The following is a 14,258-nucleotide window of genomic DNA, read 5'->3' as shown; positions in this document are numbered from 1 at the left end:
CTAATCCGTCAATGGGCTTGCTTCGCAAGATGAAAAAACCGCTAGACAAAGAGAATCACAGAACGGATTCTTTTCGTCTTGCGAGGCACCACTGTATTTTGTTATTTGCAAATGGCTTTAGATACCTATTAGGTCCATAAATTCCCATATAGCATATATTCAACACAAAAAAACAGCAGCAAATTGTTGTTGACAAAGGACAGCTGGACATATAAAGGGCCCCATTGTGACTGAAGGGTCAGTTCTAATTTTTTACCTGTGCATTTCAGTCCCAGTACTTAGGACAGAGAGCAAAACTTAGATCTCTAAGCTTAAGGGACTTTCCCTCATTGTGGAGGGAGAAGAGAAACCTCCTTTGTGACTGCCAGCCCTGGCTGGTAAAAAGTGCCCCCCTTATTGTTCTTCTCATCCCAGAGTCACCTTTAAAGATGCTGTGTACATAAACCTCTGGATTTATTTGCAATTTTGCAGGATCACCTCTCGTGCTCACAGAACTGCCCACAGTACACTAGGGAAGATTAAATGATTACTTCTTCATTCATCCAAAAACTATACTGTAATGTCTACCCTTGTCTCTGCAGCTATCCTTCTGAAATTTGGCAGGGTTCACGCTCTCTGGAGGGGTGACCTTGCTCCAATTCTGGCCAAAGATAAGAAAGTAGAAGGCGGATTGAGAAAGAGAAGTTACTGCCAGGAACTTTACAATAAACTGTTCGAGCCTTTCTGGCTGTTCCCCATTATTGCTTACTAAAAAATGGCTGCTGTTTTATTCTTCTATCCAGGATTCCTCATGAATTTAAATTCGTGTTGTAGCACCCTGCTTGTGGTTAACGCTTAGCTGGAATGAAATATTCAACGCAGCAATAGAGAATTTAAAATAATTATTTATTTGTCAGACAAATAAATGAGAGGCACAGTGGTATATGGTTACCAAGCTCTGGCCTGGCCCCTGCCATTATGGCCAGCCCTTATATTCCCTTAATCCAGCCCCCTTTGCTCCTCCTGTGGCTGCCTCTGTCCAATCAGCCTAGTTGGATTTCCTATTGGCTGATTGCTAGAACCAATCACAAAAAGATACACCCATATCCTTCTGTCCTTATATGGAAGACAAACAGCTATATATTGTTACATCTATAAATGACAAATAAGTAGTAATATATCTTACATGTGTCTCAACAAGGAATCTTAATTACCAGCTCACCTCTTGCCCTCCTTGCCCTATTGCCTTCTAAAACAAATGGTTAATCTTAAATTTTTATCTTAAACATATGTCAAGGATCTTGAGTTTCACATCAACATTGAAAGATATCCTTCATTTGAAGGTTTCTAAACAAATGTCTGACAGCTAATATATCAGGACAGCATTTGATGGCGTCTTCTTGTCTGGCAAGAGGCTGGACTGGTGGCTGACTTAATTTCAAGATAAATACAACTCTTCTAGCATTTGTTAAATCCTTTGCATAATTACATTTAAGCCAACATATTTAATACACAACACAGATAGCCTCTTAAAAGGAATAAGGCCTTTTTAAAGTAGAGAGAGAAAGAAAGAAAAGGACTCAGTTTAAAACAGTTTCAGAAGAAGCCTCCCCCCCCTTCAGCAAGCTGCTTTTCCCATTATCTGTTTAAGGAAGAAACAGCTTTAAAAAGACTTCCCAGCTAGATGCTTTAAAAAGACTTCCCAGCTAGATGCTTTTTTCTCCCATTTGCCTCTGGCCTTAGAAAATACAGCTCAAGGTTTAAGAGAGGCCCATGGTATCATTTTACTATTTGCCCATTCCTAATTATATTTATCTCTGCCTTTGTTATCTTCTGTAACATGTAGGGTCAATGTCCTGCTTTTAGTCTGTAATTTCAGCTTTTATGACTTTGAGAATTGTTTTCTGCTATAAATCAAAAGGGGCCCCTTGTCTTAGGAGAATGGCCAAGGTTTTCTCTGCCTGGCATTGAAACATTTGAAAATCTACTTTTGAAAATCTAAGCCCTCTTTAATATACAAGTCCTGATCAAACATTAATAAAATGCAGGCTTATGCCTGATGCCTCATTCCCCCCTTTCAAGCTCAAGGACCTTCGTCCCAAGTGTCCTTGATAGCTTGACCTTCATCATATTCCTGAGGTAAAGCTCTGTATAGGGCCATGATATGAGGTAGAGTTTCATTTGAAACCATCTTGCTAATTGTACTTCTAAAACATGAAATGATACATGGCATCATACATAAAACCATTACCACTACTGTCAAGAAAAACAAGCAAGACAATAGTATCCCTTTGAGTCCTGTGACATTAGGTAACCAATTGGTGAGCCATCCCATATCCCATCCTTCCCATGTTTGTACTGGGACATGTGCTATATTCTCCATTTTTGTGGCCAACACACGAATTGCCTCACCATTATCTGAAATGTTAAAGCAACAGGCATTCCCTGTCAAGTTCAAGACTCCACATAGGCCTCCCTGCTTGGCAAGTACATAATCCATTCCCATTTTCAGCTGCAAAATGGCGGCTCTACTTTCATCCAATTGTTGTGCAATAAGTCTCAAACTCCGGGCCGTTGCATTGGTTACAAGTTCCACTACTGCTTGCAATCGAATTATTCTGTTTAGATTATAAATAGGATCCCGTGCCCCTTGTATGAGCTCACCAGGATTCCAGGAGGCAGGATCATAATAGGCTATAATGCGCTCTGGTGGCCAATCATCAGTACCGCTCCAACTTTGGGTACTTCCTCCTGCTATATGAGAAATATCAGCGTTTCTTCGTGTTCGCTTGGGCAAATTAGTAGGCATAATCCACATTGGTGGTAATACCCATCCCAGGAAACAAGTCCCACTCCATTTGGAGGGGAGTTTCTTGTATGCCCATTCTCCACATATCCACCACAACCATCGTGTCTGAGGTCTTTGGTACGTGGAGTACAGAAGGCGAAATAGCAAAAGAGGTAGAGAGTTCACAGTGCAGTATGTTAGATTGCCTTTTTCTGTCACAGTTATGTTCCATACCACTTTCCATGCATGAATAAAAGGAGGTGCACAGGGCAAGGCATCCCGAGTTCGATAGGTAGTATCGTGTGCCCAGGTATTCTTAATATTATCCCAAGTATAGTGACAATGAGAAGAGCCTATCATGGTAGAATCAGCTGCATCTGATGATTTATGTACACAGAATTCCCCTTGTACAGGTATAACTCGTAATGGTTTAGTTGAGTTCCATCCGGGAAAATTCTGTACTTCTGTCTGGTTTGGTATTTCGCTTACCATACCAATGGCATCTAATGGTATCGGTAATAAGGGCATACCTCCCTCTGAATCATCTGGCCCGAGAGAGCAAACAAGGCAATTGGTCCTATTTGCAACATTGGCTACCATTTCAGCTAAACCTACCCACATATTGTGGTCATGGTGGAATCCATATTTAGTCAATTTGGCCAGATTCAAGGACCCTTCCCCTTCCCAAGGGATCAGGATTAATAATAGAATCATGTTGATGTCTAGCATATGCATTCCTTCCACAAAAGATTACCTTATAGTGATAGCAAATAAATATTAGTCCCAATATAATTCCCCCAGTGACAGAAATGGGGAACCACCAAGACCAAAACATATATCCCGAGGATCCCCAATGAGTAATATCTCTGATAATTGTTCCACAAGGGGGTGGGCAGTCAATTAATTGTATAAGAGAATCTTTCCTTTCACAATCGCTGGTTCAGATGCTCCTCAAGCTTCAGGCGTGCGCAGGTCAGCCAGCTTCCAGGTTGTGGCTGCAGCAGGCCGGTCGTCTAATGTTGCCCGTGACCTAGCCCGTTCCCGGTAGGGCTAGATACAGGGGTTTTTGGAGAGAGTCAGTTTAAGAGGATTAGAGGGGTCACCTTGGCACGTCCAACTGCCTTCGGACTTCTTCAAACGAGAGTGATGAATCCAGGGGGTCACCTCAGCTACCTTCACCGCTGTTGGAGTAGAGAGCAAGACGGTGTAAGGTCCACGCCACTTAGGTGCAAGTGGATCACGTTTCCACTCTTTCACCCATACGCTATCGCCAGCCTGGAACTGATGAATCGGCTCGGCAATGCTGCACGGCGTGCGCTCGAGGACCCACCTGTTAAGAGAAACAAAAACACGGGAGAGAGATTGCACTTGTCCCTGTGTCACATGGTCTCCTATTTGTTTAAGATCAGCTGGAATATCCTGAACAAAGGAGGGCGGTCTCCCATACAGGAGCTCAAAAGGTGACAACTTAAGTCTTTTTGTGGGTGCACACCGAACACGAAACAGTGTTATGGGTAACACATCTACCCATCCCAATCCCGTTTCCTGGGTTAATTTTGCCAATTGGGTTTTCAGAGTCCGATTCATTCTTTCAGTTTTCCCTGAACTCTGAGGCCTATAGGCTGCATGCAGTCTCCATTTCACTTGTAGGACTCGACATACTTCTTGTACTACTTGATCAATGAACGCTGGCCCATTGTCACTTCCAATGCATCTAGGTAATCCAAACCTCGGGATCAATTCAGTGAGGAGTCTCTTAGTTACCTCTCGTGCCTTTTCAGTTCGGGTGGGAAAAGCTTCAACCCATCCGGTAAGAGTATCTACAAACACAAGGAGATACTTGAATCCCTTAGAAGGGACCAGCTCTGTGAAGTCCACAATTAGGCTTTCCATGGGGACATATCCCACATGTTGGATTCCAGGAGGTTGTACCGGTCCCTGCCTGGGATTGTTTTTAGCACAAAGAACACATTTCTGTGAAATGCAAGTTGCTAATTGTGATAGGTTAATAATATACAACTTCCGACTGAGACTCTCTCTGGTTGCAGTACCGCCAAGGTGAGTAGATTCATGATAATTTCTTACAATTGTGCCTGCTAGATGATGAGGTACATAAATCCTATTGTCTGGCAGGATCATCCAACCGTCCTTCACAACTGCTCCTTCCTGTTCAGCCCACTTCCTCTCTTCTGGGGTATAGTGAGGTTTAACTTCTTCTGGAACTACCTCTGGTATGAGGGCTGCTATAAATCCTCCCACAGGCTTTTGGGCTGCCTCTCGGGCTGCTTTGTCAGCAGCATAATTTCCTCTGGTTATTGGATCCCTTCCTCGTCCATGACCTTTGCAGTGCATTACAGCAATCTGTTCTGGAGCCCATACTGCTTCTAACAGGATTTCTACTTCAGGTCCATATTTCAAGGCCTTCCCGTGGGCTCCTATTAGACCTCTTTCTTTCCATAGAGCACCATGTGCATGCAGGGTTAAGAAGGCATATTTAGAATCAGTATAGATGTTTGCCTTACATCCGGCTGCCAATTGCAGAGCTCTAGTTAAACCTATAAGTTCAGCTTTTTGTGCTGAGGTGCCAGCAGGCAAAGCTTCAGCTTCCACTACTTCCTCATTGGTGACCACAGCATATCCTGCTCGTCTGGCACCTTCATGCAGGTAACTGCTACCATCAGTATAATATACAACATCTGGATTTTTCAATGGTTCATCTTTCAGATCGGGTCTACTGGAATAAACTTCATCCATTATTTGGAGACAATCATGTGATTCTTCATCATCTACCTCTGGTAGGGGCAGCAAAGTCGCTGGATTGAGCATATTCACTACTCGTAGATGAATCCTGGGATTTTCACACAATAGGCCTTGGTACCTAGCCATCCTTGGGTTCGTTAGCCAATAACTACCCTTATATTCCATGAGTGTCAAAACAGCATGAGGTACATTCACATACATTGTCTGGCCGAAGGTAAATTTATCAGCTTCTTTGACAAGGCTGGCAGTGGCCGCTACTGCCCTTAGGCATGGAGGCCATCCTTTTGCTACTGAGTCCAATTGTTTTGACAAATAAGCTACTGGACGGTTCCAACTTCCTAATCTCTGGGTCAGGACTGCCGCTGCAATCCCATTCTGTTCATGTACATACAGCTGAAAGGGTTTTTCCGAATTAGGCAGTCCAAGGGCTGGGGCCTCCATAAGTCGTTGTTTGATAACTAAAAAGGCTTGTTGCTGCTCAGGTCCCCATACGAATGGGTCCTTTTCTGCACCTCGAGTGCTTTCATGTAAGGGCTTGGCCAGACTGCTGAAATCAGGTATCCATAGTCTACAAAACCCTGCTGTTCCCAGGAATCCTCTGAGTTGTTTCCTTGTGGTAGGTTCCTTGATAAGGCAAATAGCTTCTTTCCTCTCTGGCCTCAATGCTCGTTGTTGGTGTGAGATGTCAAAGCCCAAATATTTGACCTTTTCTAAACATAACTGTGCCTTTTTCTGGGAAACTCGGTAGCCAGCTTGCCAGAGCAAGTGGAGCAGTTCCTCTGTACCTTCTTTACAGGTATCAAAATCCTTTGCTGCTAGTATAAGGTCATCTACATATTGCAGAACCACCTTTTCTCCAGGTATTGAGGGGTAACTTGTTAGATCCTTCGCCAAGGCAGTGCCAAATAAAGTTGGGGAATTTTTGAACCCCTGGGGCAATCTCGTCCAAGTTAGCTGGCCTTTTGTTCCTGTTAAAGGGTCTTCCCACTGGAAGGCAAATATAGGTTGGCTCTGTGGTGCCAGCCGGCAACAGAAGAATGCATCTTTCAAGTCCAATACAGTAAAAAATGTTGCTTCTGGTGGGATCAAACTCAGCAGGGTGTATGGGTTTGGTACATTTGGGTGCAAGGTCTCGATAGCCTGGTTTACGAGCCTCAAGTCCTGCACTGGCCTGTATTCATCTGTCCCAGGTTTTCGAACAGGCAAAAGGGGTGTGTTCCACTCTGATTGGCAGGGCTTAAGCAGACCATATTTTAATAGGCGGTCCAAATGTTTCTGGATGCCCTCTGCTGCTCGCCGGGGTAAAGGATATTGCTTTACAGATACAGGGGTAGCCATAGGTTTTAAGGTTACTACAATTGGAGCTATATTCTTGGCCATTCCTGGTGGGCTATTTTCGGCCCATACTCCTGGTGGCACCTGTAGAGTTCGGAGGAGCTTGTTTAACTCTGTATCCAATGTGGGTTGGACTTGCAGGGCTGACATTAGGCGCCATGATTGTTCCTTAGGTACTGAGAGGGAAATTATTCCTGCTGCCTTTGATGGCAATTTCATTTCTGGACCTCGAGGAGTGAAGGTGATTTGGGCCTGCAATTTGGACAGCATATCTCTACCTAAGAGAGGTATTGGACACTCAGGTATATACAAAAACTGATGGGTTAAACGATGTCCCCCAATCTGGCATTCCAAAGGTTGGAGGAAAGACCTCTTAGCTGACTGACCAGTGGCACTTTTAATGACTACACTTTTGGATGCCTTTTTCTGCAATAGTTCTGGGAGTACTGAGTATTCAGCCCCAGTATCAATCATAAAGTCTATTAAATGGCTTCCTAATTGAATCGTGACCGTGGGCTCCTGGAAGCCTAACTTTATGGAGTCCGGTCTTTCCTAGTCTTGGGTAAAATCCTCCTCTGCCAGTCCAATGACATTGTCCCTACTCCGTCCTTGTCCAGGTCTCTGATATCTTCCATTTCGGATCATTCCCCGTCCCCGTCCCTGGTTTCTTGGGCCGGAGCCTGGGCCTGGGCCTGGGCGTACTTCTTCCAACCTCAGGGGTTCAGGACACTCCCGCTTCCAATGACCCTCCTTCTTGCAATTTGCACATTGATTCCTTCCCAGTGGTGGATTCCTTCCCCGCCCTCTTCCTCCATTTAAGGGGCGGTAGTCTTGCTTCACTGCTGTGGCTAGCATTACCATCTTTTCCTTCTGCCACTTCTTCTTCTCTTGTTTCTCAGCCTCATCCCTATTCCGATAAACTCGGCGTGCAATGGCCATAATTTGGCTCATCAGCATCCCTTCCCATCCTTCTGATTTCTGAATTTTCTTACGAATGTCAGAAGCGCACTGGGCCACAAATGTAGCAGTAATCATTCTGCTGTTTTCAGGGGCTTCAGGGTCAAAAGGAGTCCATATACGATAGGCTTCTTGCAGCCTCTCTAAAAAGTCTCCTGGACTCTCATTTGGTTTCTGTTCTACTTCTGAGACTTTAGACATATTAGTGGGCTTCTGGCATGCCCTGCGGATACCTTGCACAAGCGTCTGGCGATAGGTGGTAAGCCTGGCCAGGTGAATTACATTGTTTGGATCCCAATTAGGATCTTCCAAGGGAAAGTTGTCTTGGAGATGACGGTCAATATTAAAAATATTTCCCACTCTGGCCTGCTCACGCAAATATATCTGTGCCTTTTCAATTATGTCTCTCCTTTCCTCAGTGGTGAACAGAGTATTCAGGAGCTGGCGGCAATCTGTCCAAGTAGGACTATGAGTATTTATTATTGAAGTCACCAAGTCCATCATAGCCTGAGGTTTTTCTGCGAAAGATGGGGTGTGTGTTTTCCAATTCATCAGATCTGTAGTCGTGAATGGAATATATTGCAGGGTCGAAGTTCGAGGTGGCCTTGGTCCAGGTAGCCCGTTAACCAGCACAGGCTCCTCAAGTGCATCAAATACTCTTCTGAGAGGGGCTACTACGTGATCTTTCTCTTCGCTTTGCTCTAGGGGCCTTAAATCATAGGGGATGGTATTTGTCCCAAGGCGTTCTTTTAGCAGCTTTATACGCCTGGCTGTATTGCTTGCTGACCGATTAAGGTCTCCCTGTAACTTCTGTAATAATTCTCTAGGATTTGGATGTACAGGAGTTTGGGGTAGGCAATCAGTTGTTTCACTAAAAGAGACTGTAGATGGAGTTCTACTGGGACTCACAGATGGAATAACCACTTCTGCTTGGGCTTTATTATAGGACTCCAATGCCTCCTGAAGATATTTATCATAATCTATCAAGGAATCAAGTTCTGTGACTCCAGCCCCATTATTCATTCCACTTTCTTGCCTTGGGGTTACAACTGGTGGAGTGTTTGGATTAGGCTCCCTTCGATGTGGAGCATAAGGTGGAGGTGGAAGCAGCTCTTCCTCTGGTCCCTCAAAAATGGGTTTGAGTTTATTTGGCAAGATTCCTTTCCTAGCTTCGGCTTTTACAGCCAATAATTTGCATCGTTGGACTTTGCATTCCCTTATCCATGGAGGATTTTTATTTAATGTGCTCAGCCAGGAATCTATATATGAAAATTGTTCTGGGCACCCTCCAATTTCTTTGGCGATGTTAGACCAAAGTTTGCTTACTAAATTTATATCAAAGGTTCCTTGAGATGGCCATTCAGTATTTTGCTTCGGCCACTCTAATTCACATAACGTTCTCAGGCGCTCTGGCGTCATTTTGACTCCATACGCCCCTGAGAAGGCTTTCTTAAAATTATTTAACATACATTCAAGAGGTGTATTTTCCCCTTTTGAACCCCCAACTCCCATTGTATGGCCCTGTGAAGTATCCACTCAGTCACTCACACACACGCTTCGTGGGTTTCCTTGCCCAGATGGAGTCGCCTCACTGGGAACCGAAGTACTACCCACTCCACACTCAGGTCAGCTACAGATTGCTCTGTACTTTCTCACACATACAATGCGCTAGATACTTCACCACACACTCTACCTCCCAACTTTCCCTTTTCCCCCACCAGACCACCATCTGATGTATCCAACCACCTAGCGTACTCAGTTCCCACTTACTGAGACGCAGAAGTTTGATCAAGACTTCTCTTCCTCCCAATTAATTGGAGGGCCAAAAATCCCTTTGTGCACTTACCCCTGGTTGGTTCCGTTTCCCCCCGGTCCGTCGCCGCCAGTGAGCAGGGTATCAGACAGACGAGACTTCTGCGTTCCCCCTGGAAAAATTTACCAGTGCGCGCTTGGGTAAGCAGTTTAGAGATCCTCTCTCTTGTACCCTGCTCAGTAGAGCGAAGGGGCTGCGTTCCAGCAGACCACTTATCCGAGTCACAGGGCACCATAAAATGTAGCACCCTGCTTGTGGTTAACGCTTAGCTGGAATGAAATATTCAACGCAGCAATAGAGAATTTAAAATAATTATTTATTTGTCAGACAAATAAATGAGAGGCACAGTGGTATATGGTTACCAAGCTCTGGCCTGGCCCCTGCCATTATGGCCAGCCCTTATATTCCCTTAATCCAGCCCCCTTTGCTCCTCCTGTGGCTGCCTCTGTCCAATCAGCCTAGTTGGATTTCCTATTGGCTGATTGCTAGAACCAATCACAAAAAGATACACCCATATCCTTCTGTCCTTATATGGAAGACAAACAGCTATATATTGTTACATCTATAAATGACAAATAAGTAGTAATATATCTTACATGTGTCTCAACAAGGAATCTTAATTACCAGCTCACCTCTTGCCCTCCTTGCCCTATTGCCTTCTAAAACAAATGGTTAATCTTAAATTTTTATCTTAAACATATGTCAAGGATCTTGAGTTTCACATCAACATTGAAAGATATCCTTCATTTGAAGGTTTCTAAACAAATGTCTGACAGCTAATATATCAGGACAGCATTTGATGGCGTCTTCTTGTCTGGCAAGAGGCTGGACTGGTGGCTGACTTAATTTCAAGATAAATACAACTCTTCTAGCATTTGTTAAATCCTTTGCATAATTACATTTAAGCCAACATATTTAATACACAACACAGATAGCCTCTTAAAAGGAATAAGGCCTTTTTAAAGTAGAGAGAGAAAGAAAGAAAAGGACTCAGTTTAAAACAGTTTCAGAAGAAGCCTCCCCCCCCTTCAGCAAGCTGCTTTTCCCATTATCTGTTTAAGGAAGAAACAGCTTTAAAAAGACTTCCCAGCTAGATGCTTTAAAAAGACTTCCCAGCTAGATGCTTTTTTCTCCCATTTGCCTCTGGCCTTAGAAAATACAGCTCAAGGTTTAAGAGAGGCCCATGGTATCATTTTACTATTTGCCCATTCCTAATTATATTTATCTCTGCCTTTGTTATCTTCTGTAACATGTAGGGTCAATGTCCTGCTTTTAGTCTGTAATTTCAGCTTTTATGACTTTGAGAATTGTTTTCTGCTATAAATCAAAAGGGGCCCCTTGTCTTAGGAGAATGGCCAAGGTTTTCTCTGCCTGGCATTGAAACATTTGAAAATCTACTTTTGAAAATCTAAGCCCTCTTTAATATACAAGTCCTGATCAAACATTAATAAAATGCAGGCTTATGCCTGATGCCTCAGTGTCACCAATCATAATCAGAGCTGTATTATAGTATCAATATAGTAAAACTCTTTTTTCATACAGACCAGCTGAGTTTTCTTCGACTTGTAGGAACACAACGACGAGTTCTGAAAAGCAGAAAGGGATTCAAAATTGGGGAAATACTTCAGAGGGCTGTGACACCTGGTCACAGCAATACTTACTATTCCCGGCCAGCGCCGTGGGTTAAAATTAGAACTTGTCAGGCGTTGCATTTCACTCTTCCATAGTTGGTACAAAGGTTGTAAATGGCTTTAGCAAAGCATTCAGGGTTTGCAGCCGACTTCTGTTGTCGCACAGGAATCGGGGAGTCATGGAAAACCAGGAAATAATTGAGGTAAGCCATTACAAAATGCTTCCGTTAAAACGCCTGAGGTGAATGCATTACCAACGGATTTGTTGATCTGTTTGCTTTGTGGCTAAAAATGGGAGCAGGCTTTTGAAACGGCTGAGCAATTGTGAGATTGGCTTTGTCCAAAATAAATAAATAACTCGCCTCTCCTCTTTTTGTCTTCTTGACTACATAGGCCTGCAAAGGAGGCTGTGATCATTTTAGGCTGTGGAACCCCCTCACTTTCATTGTAAATTTATTATTATTACTGAAAGTTAGCAATGATCAACAATTCTTGACACTGAAGGTCTCACCAGGTTTTCCTCTTTTATGTGTGACGCCCCTGTATGTGACAGTGATGCAGAAAAATGAAACCAGACACTGAACCGGGAGGTGGAAGGGCCATGCCTGAAACGTCAGTTTGTGTCGGCACGTTTACAGCTGTTAAAGCACTTTGGGAAGTCAGGATCCAGAAAATAAGCGAAGAGCTTCGAAAGCAAAAGGCATTCAGTCAGAGGTCTGCAGAGAGGTAGGTTGTCAATACGACTTGAGTTTTCCCAAAAATACAATTTAGAAATTGATTTCCTAGCTTCATTGGGAGCAACATATTAAGTTGAACTATCTCCTTTGAAGGCCTGATCTGCTGGTTTATTTAGGGTGTTTATGAATACCCTGATACTCCAAAGGAGCTCATGCAATAGACAGCAAGCAGAAAGCAAAATGCACCAAACATCAATCAAAACGTGTATGAGCTAAAAATTAAATTTCAAAAACAATGGAACACCGACTCGTATTGCTTCTGAGGATTAAGCATCTTGTTATCCAACTGTAATACTTTAGGTAATTCAAAATATCTTCGGTTGATGTCTGAAAACTAATAATATGGAAGACAGAGAGCCAGGGCCTCATCACAGAAAAAGCCCTTCTATATATTAAATATGTTACAACCTTTTTCTAGGCTGACGCTTGTTTGGGAAGAGAGAGTCAGTTTGGCCAAGCTCAAAGAAAAAGTTATCACAGAAGATGGAAGGGCTGTTTTAAAGATTGAACAAGAAGAATGGAAGGTATTGTTTGCGTGGTGCTGCTAACAAAACATTTCACATTGTTATCCCGGCTTCAGTGCTCCACTTCATCAGTTTAATCCAAGCTGTACCAATATTATGGACTACAACTCCCATCATCCCTGACAATTGTCCATGCTGGCTGAAGCTGATGGGAATTGTAGTCCAAATCATCCAGAGGGCACCATGTTGGGTAAGATTGATTGAATCTATTGTTATATGCTCCTCTCTTCTTAGAGGAGGAGAGTTCCAGGGACAATAGGCTTCATTTCTTTTGGATTAGTATGCGTACTTGGAGACGTGTGCCTTTATAATATCAGATTTTAATATACAGAAGCACATTGGAAATACACAGGCTTCCAAAAGCACAGCCACTAACCCTGCATAAAATTCCCACATCAACAGCGCTGAGCTCCCCGCAGCTCCCTAACCCAGCTTCCAGTTTCATTCTCTCTCCATCAGATGCTCTCGAGCTGCAGATTGCTTCGAATGGTCTCTCTGTCCTATTCTGCTGTGAATGCTGACTTCAGCCAAGCAGAGGATTACCCTAGACAGCTCCATGCTAGGCTCAGGCTGAAGACTTCATGAGAGCAGAGCTCTGATGTTGCTTCAGCGACAGTCGCCCTCAGCCTGGAACAGGAACCGTCGCTCTGTTTCAATAGCTAGTCTCATCTTCGGTGTGAGGAATACCTTCCTCTCAGCCTGCTTCAGCAGTCGTTGAGTCCAATGGGATGGGTGAGACGGGTTGCAGTTGGGCTTCTAAGCTGGAGTCTCTTGAGCCAGAGGAAAGTGACAATCAGAATCACAACACCTTCCCCAAAACCTGATGGGTGAGACAGCCCAAGAGCAAGAGGGAGAGAGATTAAGCCATCAAATAACAATTCTTCCCTTTCGTTAAGCCACTGGTTGCCCATTAGTTGCTGGACTCATAACAATATGCTATGTGGTTTTATATTCTGATTTTGTTCTGTGAGCTGCCCTGAGACCTATAGGTAAAGGTAAAGGGACCCCTGACCATTAGGTCCAGTCATGACCGACTCTGGGGTTGCGGCGCTCATCTTGCTTTATTGGCTGAGGGAGCCGGCGTACAGCTTCTGGGTCATGTGGCCAGCATGACTAAGCCACTTCTGGTGAACCAGAGCAGCACACGGAAACGCTGTTTACCTTCCCGCCGGAGCAGTACCTATTTATCTACTTGCACTTTGACGTGCTTTCGAACTGCTAGGTTGGCAGGAGCAGGGACCGAGCAACAGGAGCTCAGCCCGTTGCGGGGATTCGAACTGCCAACCTTCCGATCAGCAAGTCCTAGGCGCTGTGGTTTAACCCACAGCGCCACCTGCATCCATCCTGAGACCTATAGGGCGGCATATAAATTCAATAAATAAAATAAATAAATATAGCAAACAATGTACAATGACTACAAATGTAGTTATTATACAGAGAGCAGTGGGTAATGAGGGTTTGGGTTGAAGTTGAGCTGTCTGGTATTTTATAGACTTTAATATACAGTATTGAAATCCGGTCTATGTTAGCATACTGAATGATTACCATTTTAATTCTCCCTGCCACCCCAAATGTTGGAAATTGTAAACAGTGTTTTTACCTATAATATTTGTACAGGATTATTGAAGCTGTCCAAACTACATAGGCATAAACAAAAATCTCTTAGTAGCCATTCATTTGCTATATATGTTCTGCATTGGTTCCTGGTCTTTTTTTGGCACCAAACTGATTGGA

The 14,258-nt window shown here is 43.7% G+C and overlaps 2 protein-coding genes across 3 annotated transcripts in view; one reads left to right on the top strand and one right to left on the bottom strand.

Moving 5' to 3' along the window:
• Nucleotides 1-311: 311 nt before the first annotated feature.
• The window catches only part of LRRC39 (leucine rich repeat containing 39), a 26,111-nt gene continuing 12,164 nt past the window's right edge, over nt 312-14,258 (top strand). The window contains exons 1-4 of one of the 2 annotated variants that reach the window (XR_014527935.1): nt 312-804; nt 11,111-11,466; nt 11,825-11,989; nt 12,419-12,524. Coding sequence is in view for 1 of the 2 variants with exons in the window: in XM_083511217.1 (XP_083367343.1) it covers nt 11,829-11,989; nt 12,419-12,524 (267 nt within the window). In the remaining variant the exon portion in view is untranslated. The remainder of the gene's footprint in view (nt 805-11,110; nt 11,467-11,824; nt 11,990-12,418; nt 12,525-14,258) is intronic. The other variant, XM_083511217.1, reaches the window with a different exon arrangement.
• The window catches only part of LOC310710274 (uncharacterized protein), a 982,430-nt gene continuing 972,398 nt past the window's right edge, over nt 4,227-14,258 (bottom strand). Inside the window, exon 2 of the mRNA XM_083511100.1 lies at nt 4,227-9,880. Within this exon, the coding sequence (XP_083367226.1) occupies nt 7,415-9,331 (1,917 nt within the window). The 5' untranslated portion in view covers nt 9,332-9,880 and the 3' untranslated portion in view covers nt 4,227-7,414. The remainder of the gene's footprint in view (nt 9,881-14,258) is intronic.

This window comes from Podarcis liolepis (assembly GCF_965112155.1).
Source record: "Podarcis liolepis genome assembly, chromosome: 6".
In the NCBI taxonomy this organism is placed as follows: domain Eukaryota; kingdom Metazoa; phylum Chordata; class Lepidosauria; order Squamata; family Lacertidae; genus Podarcis; species Podarcis liolepis.
This window is presented reverse-complemented; position numbering and strand designations above follow the sequence as displayed.